Source organism: Bos grunniens, chromosome 18 (assembly GCF_055505025.1).
Source record: "Bos grunniens cultivar Pamir isolate PY7600 chromosome 18, Bosgru_T2T1.0, whole genome shotgun sequence".
Classification (NCBI taxonomy): Eukaryota; Metazoa; Chordata; class Mammalia; order Artiodactyla; family Bovidae; genus Bos; species Bos grunniens.
Genome location: NC_141182.1, coordinates 55,799,913 through 55,817,154, shown reverse-complemented (window position 1 = coordinate 55,817,154; position 17,242 = coordinate 55,799,913). Strand labels below are relative to the sequence as shown.

Sequence of the window (17,242 nt, the reverse complement as noted above, 5' to 3'; positions counted from 1 at the left end):
TAGAGCACACAGGTTTCAGTAGCTGCAGCACACAGCCCCTAGAGCACAGGCTCAGTAGTTGTAGTACTCAGGCTTGGTTGCTCTGCAGCATGTGAAGTCTTCCCAGACCAGGGATCAAACCCGAGTCCCCTGCATTGGCAGGCAGATTCTTATCAACTGGGCCACCAGAGAAATCCTGAGAATATGTATTGTTAATGACCCTCACAGATAATTTTTTATCACTGGGGCCTCCTTTACATTTCTTCCTTTTTGTGGATGCTAAACTAGACCTGTCTCATTCTCAGTAACATTCTGGTAAACAGGTTCTGGGTGGGCTCAGGAGGCTGATTTTTAGCCTCTGCCAATTTCGTCAGTTGTCAGTGCAGACAGGTGTGACATCCAGAGCAGCCGCAGCCACTTTGGGACAAGAGGAGTACAGGTTCCCCCCACCTTCCACGCACACCTACCACAGCAGGGCTAGCAGATGGGAGAACCTAGTTCCCTGAAGGCTTTGGAGTCACTTTACTTTGAGACTTCTTGTTTGGGGCGATAATACACTTTTCTTTCTTGTGTAAGCCTAGGTTTGGGTTTTCTGTCCTTGTGGCTGAACGGATTCTACTGAAGGTATGCACATGTGTGTAGGCAGCAGACCCATCAGGACAGGACAAAGATGCCACGATGGAGCCTCTCAGAAATGATGCTTGAATTGATTCTTAATGAAGAGGGCTTTGGCAGGTGAAGCACAAGTGGAGTTTCAGAAGAAACAGGGTTTCCAAAGAAACAGAGGCATGGCTTTGTTCCAGAAAGTGTATTTGGATGGAACCAGCATATAGAGCAGAACAGGGAGCCGTGTGAGATAAAGCCAGAAAGGCTGAGGGGCTGGAACCTAATCCTGCGGTGGGGTCAGTTCTGTGATCCTTCTGGGGATGTGGAAGGAAGGGGCTAGGAGCCATGACATCAGGGAGGGGGCTGAGATGGCTGGAAACCAGGGGTCAGGAGAGTCAGGGCTCCTGGGATCAGAGTTGATCAGCGATGCAGAGGACTCTTCTGGCCCTCACACCCAGCTGCGGGGGAGACACTATCTTTGAGGCATCGCCAGTCCCACAAAATGTAGAGAAAGGTGTTGAGGGGCCACTGAAGCCCCACAGACCAGCGGAAGCTGGGCCCAGAGCAGCAGGCAGGATTTCAGCAGCTGTGGGGATGCGGGATGCTGGAGTGGCCACAACCTGGGCGTCAAGGCCAAACCAACTAGAAAGGCAGGTGTGAGCAGACCCTCCATGGAGGGAGGGGGCTTCCCTCAGTGAAGCTGAGGCCAGTGAGCACTCAACTGGATACGAGAAGGCAAGTCCCTTGGAGGGGAACAGAAAGAGGGGACCACAGACTGGAAGGCTGTGGAGACTGAGGTGGCAGATACAGGGCCTGGGCAGCAGTATGAGAAGGAAACAGCCAGCCTGTTCCCCCTCCCGCAGGAGGCCACAAGTGTGGCCGGGTTCCCAGAGGAGGTTGATTGTGACACTCCACCCCCCTCCCATCAGCCTTGGGAGGAACCCTGAGTGTTGGGGTCCTGGAATGATCACAGGTGCTGTGAATCCAGCTGGGGAGGCTCAGGGGTCTGTTCTGGGACCTTCTTTTCTGAAGCATCCACATCCTTCTGGTCACCAGCTGGAGCTGGGACGGGTACATCATCTGAAAACGGAGGGAGAACATGGCAGGGCTAGACATCGCAGCCCCTCCTCCCTCAGACACGGAAGTCTGGGCCCCCAGCTCCCTCCCTGGCCCCTGGGCCCAGCGGGCCAGCACCTGTGTCCGGGTGGAACTTGAGCTGTCCCTCGGGGCCGGGGGCTGGGTTGTTGTGGCTTTGCTGCTGCTGTTTCCTCTGTTCCATTTGCAGAACGGCCTGCAGCGGGTGGGGGAGATCACAGAGGCAAGACGGTAGCATGCTGAGTCTCCATGGCAACCTGCTCTGTGGTCATGGACCAGTCCTTTCTCTAGGGCCTTCAGTTTTCCTCTCTCACTGAGAGTTGGACTTAATACTAGTTAAAGATCCAGTTCTCCCTTACCTGTCATGGCTTGTGTCACACCTTGGGACAGGGAAGCCGCTTCCTCCCTCTTTGGCCTTCCCCTCCTTTCCTGCTTACAACCTCACTGCCCTTATCCAACATGGCAGCTGCGCAGCAGCCAGGGATGAGAACAATGTCTGCCCTTACTCAAGATGGCGGCGGCTGCCACCCATGGATCTACCAGTGATTAACATAGTGGCCCCAGGCCTTCCCCACTTGTGGACACACCAGGACAAAGGCCACCAGGGAATCAGAGAATGGATCCATTTCCCTGGCCAGTCACCTGCTGCAGCTCTCTCTTCTGGGCCTCCAGGCGGCCCTGGGAGCGCCCCAGAGCCTCGGTTTCCTGGCTGAGGCGCTGGGCCTTGGCATTGAGCTCTGCCTCCCGGGCAGCCAGCTCCTCCTCAAAACGCCTCAGCTCCTCCTCCGTGTAGGCAGGGTGCATCTCTACCGTCTGCAGGGTGAGAACAGGGGACGTCGGCAGGGGGACTCCACCCTTGCCCTGCTGATGGAGGAGGTTCAGGGAAGATGGGGAGGCCTGGGCCAGGCGTGTGGATGGAGAGACCTAAGCCAGAACTAGGGAAAGAGGATAAAGGCCAGAGTTGGGGGGAGAGAAATTCCAGGGGGTTGGGGGAACAGAGAGCTGAGGGTGGGAGGCCCAGAGAGAAACCGAAGTGGCCAAAGACCCTGAAGGAAGGGTTAGGTCTGTGAGAGAGGGATAGTCAGGACCCAGAGTATCACCCATGTCCTCACCTCCCAGCCCTCCCCGGTGTCCCCGAACTCCTTCCTCTGCGTGGATGCGAGGAACTCCTCCAGGGTCACGAGGCGGTCCTGGTTGGTGTCCACCTGGGGAGCCAGGTAAGGGTAAGCAACGGAGCAGGACCTCCTCCACCTACCTATCTCACCCCCGCCCACGACCCAGGTCCCTGCACTCACATTCTTCATCACGTGCTCGCGCATGCGCAGCCGCTCCTCCTCCATCTCCCGCATGTCATCGTCCTCATTCTTTGGGTCATACACCTTCTCCAGCTGCAAGGGTCAAGTGAAAGGCAGGATGTACTGAGAGGTCCAGGGTTATGCTCCTTCGCAGGCTAAACTAACCACCCCCCCCCCACTCCCACATGCACAGACACAGCAAACTTCAACTCCCATCAGTCTTTGGGGTACCCTGCCACTCCTGGCAGCCTCTTTTTGCCCAAGGGACTGCTGGGAGTTGTAGTTTTCACCCTGAACCCACATCCAGGGGCACCTTAGGGGATCCTGAGGATCCTAAGGGGACATGTGGTTGATATGGGCATCCTTTTCACCCACGGCCTACAAGACACACCTCCTTGGTGAAGAGGGCCTCTAGTTCCTGCTCATCCAGGACACCATCGCTGTTGATATCTGAAGAAGAGACAACAAGGTTTCTTGGGGGACTAAGCACAGAGTGGGTCAAGTCCCTAAGTGATCTGCTAGAGAAGATCTGGCTGATGCGAGGTCTATTCTCAGAGGACGGGCAACAGCAGGGTGGTTGTTAGGATGGTGGCCTTCAGACTTCAGTGCCCCACAGACCTGATGTTAGGACACCCCTTTCCCAACCATTCTCAAGAATGGAATAGATGAAGGTCAGGCTCCATTGGGACTATTCGTGGGCCCACTGTCTTGCAGAATAACTTGATCTCTAGCTACCAGTGATCTGGCCACAGGATCAGCCCCTTTGCCCAGGATCCAGGGGTGTCAGCGGCACCTCCCTGAGAACCACCCCAGGGCTGACTCCCATCGCCAGAGAAGCTTCTCCCTGCCAATGTGCCATATGTGCCTTGCTCACTGCCCCAACAGAGGTGGCCAGGAACCCTGATCTTGCAAATCCAATGGTTAGTCTTTAGCCTGCACTTTAACTTGACTTTCTGCCTTTGGCTCCCAAAACATCATTCTCTCCTCTCCAGCTGCCCTTATTTTCCTTAGCCGGCCCTGCCCTCTCCCTGACCTCTACACTTTGGTGTACCCCAGGGGTCAGGGTCATCTTTCCTATCAAGTATTCAGATTTGTCCATTACGGTTGCCACTAGTCAGATGGGCTGTTTAAATTTAAATCAGTATCAAATAAGATTAAAGTTTCAATTTATCAGTCCCACTTGCTACATGGCAAGCATTCAATACCCATAAATGGCCAGTGGCCGCCATATTGGGCAGCACACAGAACGTTAGCCATCATAAGGAGAGTTCAATTGGCCCAGACTTCCTTAGATGGATTTCCCTCACTTTAATGCCATCCATGAGCTGCCTCCATACTTGAATATCCCACTGCCTACTCTCCATCGCCACCTAAATGTCTAACAGACATCTCTTAACTTGATGTGAACAGACCCAGCTCCCAATCTTGTTTGCTTTTCTCTCCCATTCCTTCCAGTTGCTCAGGCCAAAAACCTCAGAGTCACCCTTGACTCTCTTGTTCCATTACAGTCCTCATCCAGTCCATCTCTGAGTCCTACCAGCTTGACCTTCAAGATGAATCCAGAATCCTATCACTCTTTCCTACTTCCATGGTCCAGCCATCAGCATCTCATGACTTCTGACTTGGATCCTGGTTTTGACCCTCGACCCCTACAGCCTGTCCTTGACACAGCACCCAGCACTCAGATGAATCCTGTTAACACTTGACAGGTGAGGTCAGTTCCTCTGCTCAAAATCCGTTTTCAGTGTCTCACTCAAGACAGAATAAAATCCAGCTTTCTCACTCTGATTGTAGAACTGCTCTTATCCCCCCAACAGTCTTTCCTATCATTCTTTTCTTTTGGTTGAGCCACTCAGCAGGTGGGATCTTAGTTCCCCGACTAGGGGAACTAAGTAAAAGCTCGGAGTCCTAACCCCTGGATTGCCAGGGAATTCCATTTCTCATCATTCTTCTCTTCCAGCATTCTGTTCCAGTGACCTTGGGAAACCCACCAAGTTCATTCTCCCCGGCCTGTGTTTGCTGTGTCCCCAATTTAGACACGTATCTGTGAGACTCAACCCCTCACTTTACTGAGGTCTTGGTTCAAATGTCATCTCTCTTGAGCTGTGCTGTGCCATCCAGTGGCTGCTAGCTACACGGGGCAAATGAAATTTCAATGAGCAACAATCACATACAATGAAAAATTCATTTCCTTGACATTATGCTAAGGGAAATAAGCCAGTCACAAAGAAGACAAATGCTGTACAATTCCACTTCTATGAAGTAGTTAAGAGTCAAAAATCATAGAGAAAAGAAAACAGAAGTAACTAGGGGCTGGGGGAAAGGTCATGCGGAACTGATGATTAACATAGAGCTTCAGTTTTTGCAAGGATGAAAACACTTGCATAACAATGTGAGTGTACTTAACCCTATTGAAATGTACGTTTAAAAATGGCTAAGATCGTAGATTTTATGTCAAGTGTATTTTACTACAATTACAAAATTTTAAAAATTTAACTGCACACCCCCACCACTATACTGTTTCTTAGTTGTAAAACCCACATTTCAAGTCCTTAATTAATAGCCATGGGAACTAATGGAACACATGGGAACTAATAAGAACCGATTGTATGGCACAGGGAACTCTACTCAATACTCTCTAACGATCTACGTGGGAAAAGTAGCTTAAAAAAATAAGCTAAAAAAAAAAGCTGAAACTGAGTCACTTTGCCACAGCAGAAATTAGCACAACACTGTAAATCAACTATGCACCAATAAAAATGAATTTAAAAAGAAAAGAACAAAGGATGCTGGGTTAATAAACTTCCTCATTCATTTCAAAAAAGACTTCGCTGGTGATCCAGTGGTTAAGACTCTATGCTTCTACTGCAGGGGGCACAGGTTCAATCCCTGGTTGGGGAACTAGGATCCCATACTCTGTGTGGTATGGAAAAAAAAAAAAAAAGCAATTGGGCTGGCGGCTGCTGTCTTGGACAACACAGGCGTGGAACATTTCCATCAGCAGAGAAAGCTCTGCTGGACAATGCTGATCTAGCAAACACCTTTCCAGACCAAGTTATCTCAAAATCATCTGTAGACCCTAAATTCCGATGTCGTTGTTTCCATGGTACATGTGACTCTCTGATCATCTACAATAGAACCAACTTCACCAACTCTAAAAATGTACTTTTTTTGCTCCCCATATTTTATCATGCATGAAATTGGGAGGTATCTTATCATTGAGGGTGTGTCAGTTTAAAGGACAGTTTGTATAAAATTCGAGTGTGTCTTATACTCCAAGGTCACTTTGATTCACTGAAATAGAGTATTTGCCTCGTCACAGGCTCTGTGATGGCAGGGAGGCTTTCTTTTGTTCACATCTGTACCCACAGGGTCTCCATGAAACTCAGTCCTTAAGAGGTCACTTAGCAAACCTTTGTTGAATAAATGAATCAGACCCTGCTAAGCTCTGGTGACAGGCTATAGCTTTTGCGTGGGGATCCTGGGCACACCTGAGGGGGCCTGGCAAGAAGTGACATCAGGGGGATTCCCTGGTCATCCTGTGGTTAGGACTCTGCGCTTTCACTGCCAAGGGCCCCTGGTTCAATCCCTGGTCAGGGAACTAAGATCCTGCAAGCCTCAGGGCACAGTTAAAAAAAAAAAAAAGTGACGTCAGGATATAAGACCCAGCACGGGCCAGATTTAGAGTCAAATTCCTGTCATTTGGAGGTTTTGGAATTTGAGGCTGGATACAGAGGTGATGTTTCCAGGCAGGAGGAGGATGAAGGGGAATATGCCCCTGAATTAGCATGCAGAAGGGGCTTCCTGGCTCCTTGGAGGCCCAGTAACTAGAGCTCAGCACCCCCACCCCCAATACCCCTCCTTAGCAATAGGACCCCCGGGGGGACCAGGGCTTCTGTACTGCCATGAAGTAGGGCGGGGGCCGGGGGTGGTCCATACCTAGCCAAGCCTGGTTTGCTCTGTTAGGGATACTGATCAGTCCTTACAACCCAGAAGTCTGGTGTACCTCAGAAGAAAGGACCAGCTCTTGTATGCAGGATCTTGGCCCCAACAACAGGGAGTGACAGGGTCTTTCTGACCACCAGGGGAGAGGGGCTCAGCATTCTTAAGCCCCATGACATAAGGGAGACCCCTTTCCAGCATTCAGGCCCCAGACAGGTCAGACCTCAGTGTTAGCCTGGGTCCTGGACTCCCTCCCCACCTTACCATGCAGTATGAAGAAGGTCTTGGGGTTAAACCTGTTGGGGTCCAATCCATCCAGTTCCTCCCATACCTCCTTCAGCTGGGCTTGGCTGCCCTGTGGAAGGGAGAGCCAGGGGCTCATGAGCAAGAAGGCTGGGTCCCACAGGATGAAGCTAGAGAGAACCCTTTACCCCCATCCCTCGAATGTCTTACCCCTCAAACAAAAAAACTACAACTCCCAGCAGCCCCTGGAGGTAGCTAGGCACATTAAAAGGGAGCTCTGCCTTAAGGTCTGCTGGGAGTTATAATTTTTCAGCTGCTTTCCTGTGGAGCTCGGAAAGTTGGACGTGGTGGGGGCTGGGCATAAATGGGGGTTCTTACAGGCACATTAACTTTGGGGTGTTCTCGGTGCCGGCGCTGTTGCTCTTCCAACTTCCTCTCCGCCTCCTTCCGCTGCTCTTCCCCCAGGGACTCCAGATAACGGCGTCTCTCATGTTCCTTGAGCATTTCGTAGCGTTTGAACTCTTCATGATGGGCTGCGTCGTACTGGGCCAGGTCCCGAGTAGCCTGGGGAAAGGCAGCTGGTCATTCCCACCTCACCTCTATACCCAGTTCCTAATTCCAACCTCTGAATAGCCAGGCCTTTGGCTCTGAATCTGGACCGCCCCCCCCCTCCCCGTTCCACCTGTGCTGGGTCTTAGGTCCCAATGTCACTTCTTGCCCCATAACACAGAGCCTCCCTTCTTTGCTCAAAAAAAGATGAGGATGGTTACACAATAGCAACATTAACTCACCTGTTTCAAGTCCTCCACAATCTCAAGATCTTGGAGGAATAAATACTAAGGAATAGCTCATGAGGTGGCTTACAATGGAAAGCAGTACAGTTAAGAGGGTAAAGAACATGAGGGCTCTAATTATTCTGTCCAGGGTTCAAATCTAAGCTCTGTTATGTGAGCAAGTCCCAGTCGCTGTATGACCTGGGGCAAGTCACTCATTCTCTCTGTGCCTCTGTTTCTGCCTCTGGAAATTGGAGATAACAATACATAGTGGGTGGTCCAGGGTCTCCCCTCCCCCACCTCAGAATTCATGTGAACAGAACTGCAGAATGTGACTTCTTTGAAACAGGATCTTTGAAGATCTAATTAGGTAAGATGAGGTCCTGCTGGATGAGGGTAGACCCTAATTCTAAGGACTAGTGTCTACAGAGAGGACACAGAGAGAGACAGAGAGAATGCCATGTGATGGTAGAAGCAGAGACTGGAGTGAGGTGTCTACAAGCTAAGGAATGCTGGCAACCCCCAGCAGCTAGAAGTAGAAAGGAGCAGATGCCTCTAAAGAAACTTTGGTTTTGGCCCAGTGATACTGATTTTGGACTTCCGTCCTCCAGAACTGTGAGAGAAACCTTTGTGTTGTTTTAAGGCATGAGTCTGTGGTAATTTGTAATATGGCAGCAATAGAAAGCCAATACAGCTGTTGTGTGGGGAACAGACAGAGGTTCTCAACCTGGGCTGACTGCGGTCCCCAGGGGACAGCTGTCAATGTCTGCATATATTGTTGGTCACAGAGGTCTATTGGCATCTAGTGGGTAGAGGCCAGGGATGCTGCTAAACACCACACAATGCACAAACAGCCCCACAACAAATTATTCAGCCCCAAATGCCAAAAGTGCTGAGAAACCCTGCTGGCATGCGTGAAAGGCAGAAGCAAGAAGCCTATTTCTCAATATGATAGGGGTTGAGACCAGGAGAATGACAGTGGGGCTGGAGGAAAGCACAGAGTTTCCAGAATGTTTTGGAAAGAAGCGGCAGAAACATCCCTCAGGGACAGAGGTCAGACATGGACCCAATCAAATGACTGCTATTAGCTTTACAGCCACTAGATGGCGCTCCAATCAGCCAGGAAAGCAGGCTCAGGTTCAGGCTAGGAGGAAGGGAGTGGGTTCTGTCCAGGGGGTGCTGGGCAGCTACAGCAGGGCTGTGAGCCAGGGAGAGGCAGAGGCGGGGGCAGGCCTGAGTATCCCTGGCCACTCCCCAGCCCCACACTTGGCTTTGCACACGAGGCATGGTTGTGGATCCCACTTCTCACATGAGGACTATTTAGTTGCTGGGCTAGTCTAACAAATTACTGCCAATTTTGTGGCTTAAAAAACACACACTTATCATCTTACAGTATGGAGGCTGGAGTCTGAAATTAGCTTCAGTGGGCTGCAATTACAGTGCTGGCAAAGCCGTGCTCCCTCCGGAGATTCTAGGAGAGAATCCTCTTTGCTTTTTCCAGCTTTTACAAAGACCTTTTTTTCTTGGCTGCCCTGATCAGGGAAATGAACCTGCACCCTCAGCAGTGAAAGCTCAGAATCCTAACCACTGGACCCCCAGGGAACATCCAGAAGTAAACTCAATTTCTTTTTTTCTTTGCCACGCAACACACTTGGCAGGATCTCAGTTCCCTGACCAGGGATGAAACCTGGGCCCTTATAGTGAAAGCCTGGAATCCTAAACTAGGATGCCAGAGAACCCTATAAGGACCCTTTTGATGACACTAAGGGCCCACCAGGATAACTCAGGCTCATCCCCCATCTCAAGATCCTCGGCTTAATCACATATGCACAGGCCCTTTTGCCGCATCAGGTCATATACTGAACAGGTAACGTCTTTCAAGGGGCCGTTATTTTGCCTACAACAAGGACACAGAGGAGAGAGGGGAGAGATCTGAATCCAGGTGTGAGTGAAGCCAACTCCCCCCACCCCCCAACTCTGCTTTCCTGTAGAGAATCTGGGGAAGGCGTTTAGGCACAACCAGCCCTCTGCAGCCTGCTGGCCTGTGAGAACACCAGGCAGGGGTGAGCAGGCTCAGTCCTGGGCTCCGTCCCCTTCTTCCCCTGGGGGCAGTCCTCTGCCTTCAGGTCCCCTGTAAGTTACCGTCTGGATCAACAGCTCTAGGTCCCGGGCCTCGAATGTGTGCTGATTCTGAGGGTCCAGGTGTTCAAACTGCTTCAGGAGGTTCAGGTGATCCAACTGTATGTCTGGATGAGAGGGAAGAGTGGGGGGAAAGCATGAACTCATGGAATGTTCCTTCTTCCAAAATCCCTATCCTGGACTGGATGGGCTGGATGTGCTCTAAAGGAGGTCACAGAGGGCATGGAAGGATGTCACAGAGGACAGCATGAATGGGCCTGGAGCAATCAGGGAAGGCTTCCTGGAGGAGGCAATGAACACAATTGAGTCTGATGCTGAAAATGATAATAACCAACATGTGTCAAATACATATTATATGCCAGGCCCTGCTCCCTAAACACATTAAATATATTAATGCATTTACTTTTCACAAAAGTCTCACATAGGTTCTGCCATTATCTCACTTTATGGTTGTGGAAACAGGCTCAGAGAGGGGAAGGGACATCTAGGTCACCATCTAAGAAGAGGCAGAATGAAGATTAGCTGGGCTTCAGAGCACATGATACTCAGCCTCCTTATGGGTTGAACTGCCTTGCCCCCACATTCACACAGGGGTTCAAATCCTGACCCCCAGTATCGCAGAACTTATTTGGAGACAGGGTTTTAGAGGTGATCAACTTAAAATGAGGTCATGAGGGTGAGCCCTAATCCCATATGACAGGAGTCCTTATAAAAATGGAAAATCTGGGGGCCTCCCTCGTGGTTCAGTGGTGAAGAATCTGCCTGCTAATGCAGGAGACACAGGTTCAATCCCTGGTCTGGGAAGACCTCACATGCCTTGGAGCAACTGAGCCTGATCGCTGCAACTATCTAGCCTGTGCTCTAGAGCCGGGGAGCCGCAACTACGGAAGCCCACTGCGCCTGGAGCCCGTGCTCCACCACAAGAGAAGCCCCTGCACGGCAACTAGAGAGTAGCCCTTGCTCTTTCACCGGTGGTCTGCCCAGCAAGGAAGACCCAGCACAGCCAAACAAATAAATTAAAAGAAAAAAATTTTAAGTACATTGTGGTAGGAAGAAAATTTGATCAATCTTCTACACAGATTTTACAAAGGCCTTGAGAAGGAGGCCCCGAAGGCGCCCCCCCGCCCAAATCACTTAGACGCAGGGGAGGGAGGCCGCCGGCCCCCGCACCGCGCCGCCGGCCCCGCCCACCGCGCCACGCTCACTGGGCTCCTGCTGGGCGTCCATCTTGGCCTTGAGCAGCATCCTCAGCCTAGACACCTCCTGCCGCTTGAGCTCGTCCAGCTTGGTACGGACGTGGTGGCTGACGAAGTCCAGCTCCCGGCTCAGCTTCCCACTCTGCCCAGGAGAGAGGGGACACTGGTCAAGCCGCCTTCTCTGGAGCCTTCTGCAAGCTTTCTGATGCCTTCCTGGGGTGCCCCAGAGCCCCCAAAACAGGATCGACATTTAGCGAGGGCTGATTCACACGACACCCCCCACTCCCGTCCCTGAAACAGAGAAAGTGCTGCGTGAGCCTGTCTTTTTCTGGGGGTGGGGGGAAAGGCACAGAGGGGTGCGTCCACTTGCTCAGAAGAGCGTGAGGGGAGGGGCTGGGATTGGAACCCAGCACCATACCACTCCAAAACCCGCCTGCCTACGTGGCAGCGTTTCTGACGTGGCAGCGTTTCTGACGTTATTTCGCACTTGTATGACCTTGAACAAGCTAGGTAGGCTCCAGAACTGCTGTTTCTCTGGCTAGGCAGCGGGACGGGCTGGGCTCATTGATCTCTGGTTCCACCCATCCATTGTCCGGGGGTCCAGGTGAGTGGGGACAGATGAGAACCCCAGGAATGCTGGGAGGTTTGCGGGGAGCAGGGCTGCCCTCCTCATCAGTCCTCGGTCAAGGAGTTTGGGGTAGGGCGAGGAGCGAGGCAGCCGTGTGTGTGTGTGTGTGTGTGTGTGTGTGTGTGTGTGTGTGTGTGCGCGCGCGCATTCTTTTCAAGAGACTCTGCTTAGGGGTTAGGGGATGGGGCAGGGTATGGGCTCAGGGCTCAGTCAGTCCAGGGACTGAGACCCAGGCCTCCTGGAAGGACAAACACTGCTACCAGGACCTCAGGGTCCGCCTCTGTAAAATGGGGAGAATCCCAGTTCCTCTGGAGGCTTAAGGTGAGAGTTAGAGGAGATGTGTGTGATGGCAGCATCTCCCGTGTTTTGAATTCTTCCTGTGTGGACAGCACTTTGCTGCGAACTCACAGAACCAGCCCTTTCAGGGTACAAACTGAAGACAGCCACTGTGCAGGTCCACGTCTTTTACACATCAGATAGTCCTGTCATCGCCCCACTTTACAGATGGGAAAGCTGAGGCACAGCGCAGGGAGGCCACACAGCTGGTAGAGCTGATACTGGAAGCCATGGGCCACCCATATCCACACTTAACCACACATTCTGTCTTCCCCGCCCAGATCCTTTCTCAGCTGTGCGACCTGGAGAAGCGACTTCTTCCGCAGGCTCAGACTCTGCCCTCTGAGCACGCATCCCCTCATCCCTACCCAGCGCGCTCGAAACCAGCCACAGCGCACCTTGATGTCCTCGGCATTGGCGGCCTGCAGCTTTTCCCGGAAGTGCCCATCAGTCTCCAGCACATTGATGACTTCCTGGAGGTACCGGTGATAGTACAGGCCTGTGTCCTGGGGCAACAAAGATGAACGTAGCAGTGCCAGCCCTGGGCCTCTCTCTGGTTCTGCCCTGCAGATAGGACCCAGAGACCACCCCACAGCCCTGAGCAGGAGATCTGCCCCATGGGACACAGGCTCTGGAGCCAGTGACCTCGGTTGCTCTGTAATCCCAAATTACCCGACCCTATGGGCCTCAGCTCTCACCTCCTCTTAGATCTGTCTGTGCTGGAGATGAAATTAAAATCACATGGGTAAACACCAAGCCCAATACTGCCCCCAGAGTGGACATACTGCAATTTATTGGCAAGCAGTGAAGCCGTCATTCATTCGATAAGCATTCACTCAGCCCCTACCATTTCCCAGGCACTGTTCAAGAGAACACAGCCAGTGAACAAGACAGACAAAAATCAGAACTTCCCTCCTGGTCCAGTGGTTAAGACTTTGCACTTCCAATGCAGGGGGCGCAGGTTCAATCCTTGGTCGGGGAACTAAGATCCCACATGCCTCATGGCAAGGCCAAAAAAAAAAAGACTGACAAAAATCCCCAGGCTCCTAGTCCTAGCCCTGCCACTTTTCTTTTCCAGGGTCTCACTCTTCCACAGACAATAAAATTCCCTACTTCTCAGAACTGTAGTGAAAAGTGATGAGATAAAAAGCCTGACACATAGTAAGGCTTTAGAAGAAACTCAGTCTACCGTAGCAATCATTACACGTGTTGAGGAAAATAAATGGGAAGAGATTGCCCAGCTATGGGTGTAACAGCTTCCTATTGCTGCTCTAACAAATATTACAAACTAAGTGACTTAGAGCTGTAAAAATTTATTCTTTTACAGAGTTCTGGAAGTCACAAGTCCAAACTGGTTCAGCAGGACTGGGCTTATTCTGCAGACTTGAGGGAACAATCTGCTTCTTTGCTTTTTCCAGCATCTAGAGGCTGCCTGCTGGAGAAGGCAATGGCACCCCACTTCAGCACTCTTGCCTGGGAAATCCCATGGATGGAGGAGCCTGGTAGGCTGCAGTCCATGGGGTCTCGAAGAGTCGGACACAACTGAGCAACTTCACTTTTACTTTTCACTGTCATGCTTTGGAGAAGGAAACGGCAACCCATTCCAGTGTTCTTGCCTGGAGAATCCCAGGGACGGGGGAGCCTGGTGGGCTTCCGTCTATGGGGTCACACAGAGTCGGACACGACTGAGTGACTTCACTTTCACTTTTCACTTTCGTGCATTGGAGGAGGAAATGGCAACCCACTCCAGTGTTCTTGCCTGGAGAATCCCAGGGATGGCAGGGCCTGGTGGGCTGCCGTCTGTGGGGTCGCACAGAGTCGGACACGACTGAAGCAACTTAGCAGCAGCAGCAGCAGAGGCTGCCTGCATTCCTTGGCTTATGGCCTGGCCTCACTCTGACCTCTGCTTACATCATCACATCGCCTCTGACACTGACCTTCTTGCCTCTCTGTTCTAGGGGACCATTGTGGTTACACTGGGCCCATCTGAACAGTACCAGACATACAGAAGGAAATAGCCAACCCACTCCAGTATCCTTGCCTGGGAAATCCCATAGACAGAAGAGCCTGGCGGGATCCAGTCTGTGGGGTCACAAGGAGTCGGACAGGACTTAGCAACTCAACAACAAAATACTACAGTATACAGAACTGTGAAAAAGAAAGTGAAAAGTGTCAAGGAGAAAAACAAAGTTTGCAGCATGGAATGTTTTTGCAACTCTTTCTGCACATGGATACTCCCTTGTGTATGCCAGCAACTAGACATATGTATTCAGATACAAGGTGTTTTTTTTTGTTTCATAAAAGTAAAGTCATACTCTGTAAACAAAACAAACCAGACAGGATTACTTCTCCACCTAACTCAATCACACCCGCAAACACTCTTTTGCCATATATTCACAGATTCTGGGCATGGACATCTTTGGGGGCCATCATTCAACCACACAGAGTAGGCTAAATCCCAAATCTGCCAATGACTAGCTATGTAATGACTAGTGGAACTGCTAGGATGCCTTCTTACATTTCAATTTCAGCTAAAACAACAAATAACTTTCAGAATATGGATACTGCATGGAGGGCATTTATATTAATAATTATTCACTGTGTATGTGAAACTCAATTTTAACTGAGCAAATCCTTTTTTTGCCAAGTCTTGCAACCTTAGTCCTTGGTCAAGATACTTAACTCTGTGCCTCTGTTTCCTCACCTGTAAAGTAAGGTTAAGGAATACCTACCTCATAGGGGCTGTTATGAGGATTAGAGGAGTTAATATCGCTAAATATTTAACTCAGAGCTTAGTTGTTGATCAGTTGCTCAGTCCTGTCTGACTCTTTGTGACCCCATGGACTGCAGCATGCCAGGCTTCTCTGTCCTTCACTATCTCCTGGAGTTTGCTCAAACTCATGTTCATTAAGTTGGTGATACTATCTAATCATCTCATCCTCTGCTGCCCCCTTCTCTTTTTGCCTTCAGCACTTAGTAGGAGCTGTCAGTGTTATTATGACTGCTGTCATCGCCATTTATAACCTTCTATTCACCTCAGAATAAAGTCTCCACCACGGTCCACAAGGCCCCGTGTGATTTGCCCCAGCCCGTCTCTGACCTCGTCTCCCCTTCCCTCACTCTGTCTCAAGCCACACTGGCTTCCTCTGCGTCCTTCTACTCACTCTGCTCTCCTCCACCATACAGCCGTTGCGCAGGCTGTCAGATCTCAGTTCAAATGATCCCTCCTTCCTCCCTGACTATCATCGCTGGTGGTCCATTCTTAGCAGCCCCAGCCTTTCCAGTGAGCTAGGCTGGTCTGAGAGGGCAGGGGGCTTGCTCTAAATGAACTAAGGGAAAGGGAACTCAAGCTGCACTTCTGTATCTGCAGAGAATTCACAAGGCAAAGGTCTCAGCTGCTGGGTGGGGACCTGCCACACCACACACAGGAACTCGGAATGATCTGTTCCAGAGACAGTAACGTGTCCATTCCTAGTGGAAGCTGTAGGATTCGGGCCACGAATCAGGGCACTGGCCTTGAGGATCTTTTAAAGTTCCAAATTCCCTAAGACCATAGGTTTCATAGTGTTTGACAGACACGCACTGGAATAAATGAGCATTTTCCATGCCCCATGCCCATCATACTTTAAACTACAACTCCCATGAGCTCCCTGAAGTGAGAACACCCCAGTTAGCTAACATCACCAGCTCAGCGTGCTACTGGGAAATCTTTTTTTTTTTTTTTCCCAGCTTCCTTCTTGAGGGGAGGGCGTCTTAAAGGAGCAGAGAGATTTAGGTGTGTGTGGGGTGGGGGGCAGGGGCCCGGGGGCGGGATGCAGATTTTCTATCTAAAATCTGACCTGATTCCCCATACCTCATAGTCAGAGAGAGACTTAAAATCTGACAGACAGACAGACACACACACACACACACACACACGCCCTCAAGTTTTTCACCACGTCAAAGCCCTGGGACTGCAAAGAATGGCAGGCAAACTCCAAGCCACATCCGTAGCCACCCAGGGGCCACGGGGGAGCGGGAACTGTAGTACCACTGTAAACACATGGCTGGCAAGCAGGGCAGGGCCACTCACAGGGCTCTCGGTCGCGGGATTCTCCTCCTTGGGCGCCCCCCGCTCCAGGGGCACGGCCAGAACAGCGCGCAGCAGCAGTAGAGATGGCAGAAGGAAGAGGGCTGCACGGGGCCCAGAGGGAGGCATGGCGGCGTGGTCTGTGGGGGGCGGAGAGGTGGAATATGTCTGTCCCAAGACTCCTCCTCCCCTGGACCCAGGAGTCTGGACTTCCAGCGCCGCTCCCCGCCCCCTTCCAAGAATCAAGATCCCAAGCGTTTAGTTATCCGGACCTAGGAGTCTGAGCCTCCAGCCTTTCCTTCCTCAGACCCAGGAGTCCTGGCTTCCAGCATCCTCTTCGCTTAGACTCAGGAATCCGGGATCTCGACCCCCTCTTTGCCTAAACCCAAAGGTCGAGGCCCCAGCCTCCTCTTCTCCCAGGACCTAGAGGTACCGGGGTCCTCCCCCGAGATCCAGTTTTCCAGCCCTCCGGTCCCCCGCCTCCCTTCTTCCCAGGACCGAAGAGTCTAGGACCCTCCAGCCCCTTACCTCTCCTTCACCGCAGAGGGCGTCTTCCTGGCATAGGACCTCCGGAGCTTTCTTGGTGTTTTCCCCCCTAGGCCACGCCCACTTTCCCGCATAGGACCCGATCTCAGCAGCCTGATTGGTCCACGCTGACTCCAGGTTCCTCGGGCCTCTGTCTAGCGGCTCCGCCCCTTGTCGAAGTCGCTGGCCTTTTCTCGAAAGCCTATCCTCCTTTCTTGGAAGTCCTACCTTTTGACGCCACATATCCTGCTTTTTAGGAGAAAGAACGGAGACTTTCAAAGAGAACTACAACTCCCTCTCGACCGGGGCAAAATAAGTCTACTTCCGCGGGCATCTTGGCCTCTTTGGCTCATGGGAGTTGTAGTTTTCTCATTTATTTTCTCGCCTGGACGTGGCTGTAAATTACAGATCGATAG

The 17,242-nt window shown here is 51.4% G+C and overlaps 1 protein-coding gene and 1 long non-coding RNA gene across 3 annotated transcripts; one reads left to right on the top strand and one right to left on the bottom strand.

Annotated features, from left to right (window-relative positions):
• Positions 1–772: 772 nt before the first annotated feature.
• On the bottom strand, positions 773–16,917 carry NUCB1 (nucleobindin 1). 2 transcript variants are annotated; one of them, XM_086353492.1, is made up of 13 exons: positions 16,574–16,917; positions 16,305–16,441; positions 12,631–12,738; positions 11,278–11,410; positions 10,076–10,179; positions 7,539–7,724; positions 7,182–7,272; positions 3,367–3,425; positions 2,976–3,068; positions 2,793–2,885; positions 2,323–2,493; positions 1,780–1,876; positions 773–1,665 (listed from the first exon to the last, which is right to left on the bottom strand). In XM_086353492.1, the coding sequence occupies exons 2-13, from the start codon at positions 16,428–16,430 to the stop codon at positions 1,553–1,555; spliced, it is 1,374 nt and encodes a 457-aa protein (XP_086209618.1). In that variant the 5' UTR covers positions 16,431–16,441; positions 16,574–16,917; the 3' UTR covers positions 773–1,552. The 2 variants fall into 2 exon arrangements, with proteins under 2 accessions (XP_086209618.1, XP_086209616.1); XM_086353490.1 differs by having other exon boundaries at positions 16,830–16,917.
• Positions 11,287–13,001, top strand: LOC147354196 (uncharacterized). The gene is made up of 2 exons (XR_015146255.1): positions 11,287–11,872; positions 12,514–13,001. It is a non-coding gene; the product is annotated as an uncharacterized LOC147354196 (long non-coding RNA).
• Positions 16,918–17,242: the final 325 nt, after the last annotated feature.

Bases quoted from the DNA above. Each gene is read 5' to 3' on its own strand.
- NUCB1 (XM_086353492.1), bottom strand. From the start codon at position 16,430: ATGCCTCCCTCTGGGCCCCGTGCAGCCCTCTTCCTTCTGCCATCTCTA. The intron at 11,411-12,630 runs GTGCGCTGTGGC...TCTCCTGGGCAG, and splicing joins CCAATGCCGAGGACATCAAG to AGTGGGAAGCTGAGCCGGGA. The intron at 2,886-2,975 runs GTGAGTGCAGGG...CTGGCTCCCCAG, and splicing joins GCGAGCACGTGATGAAGAAT to GTGGACACCAACCAGGACCG.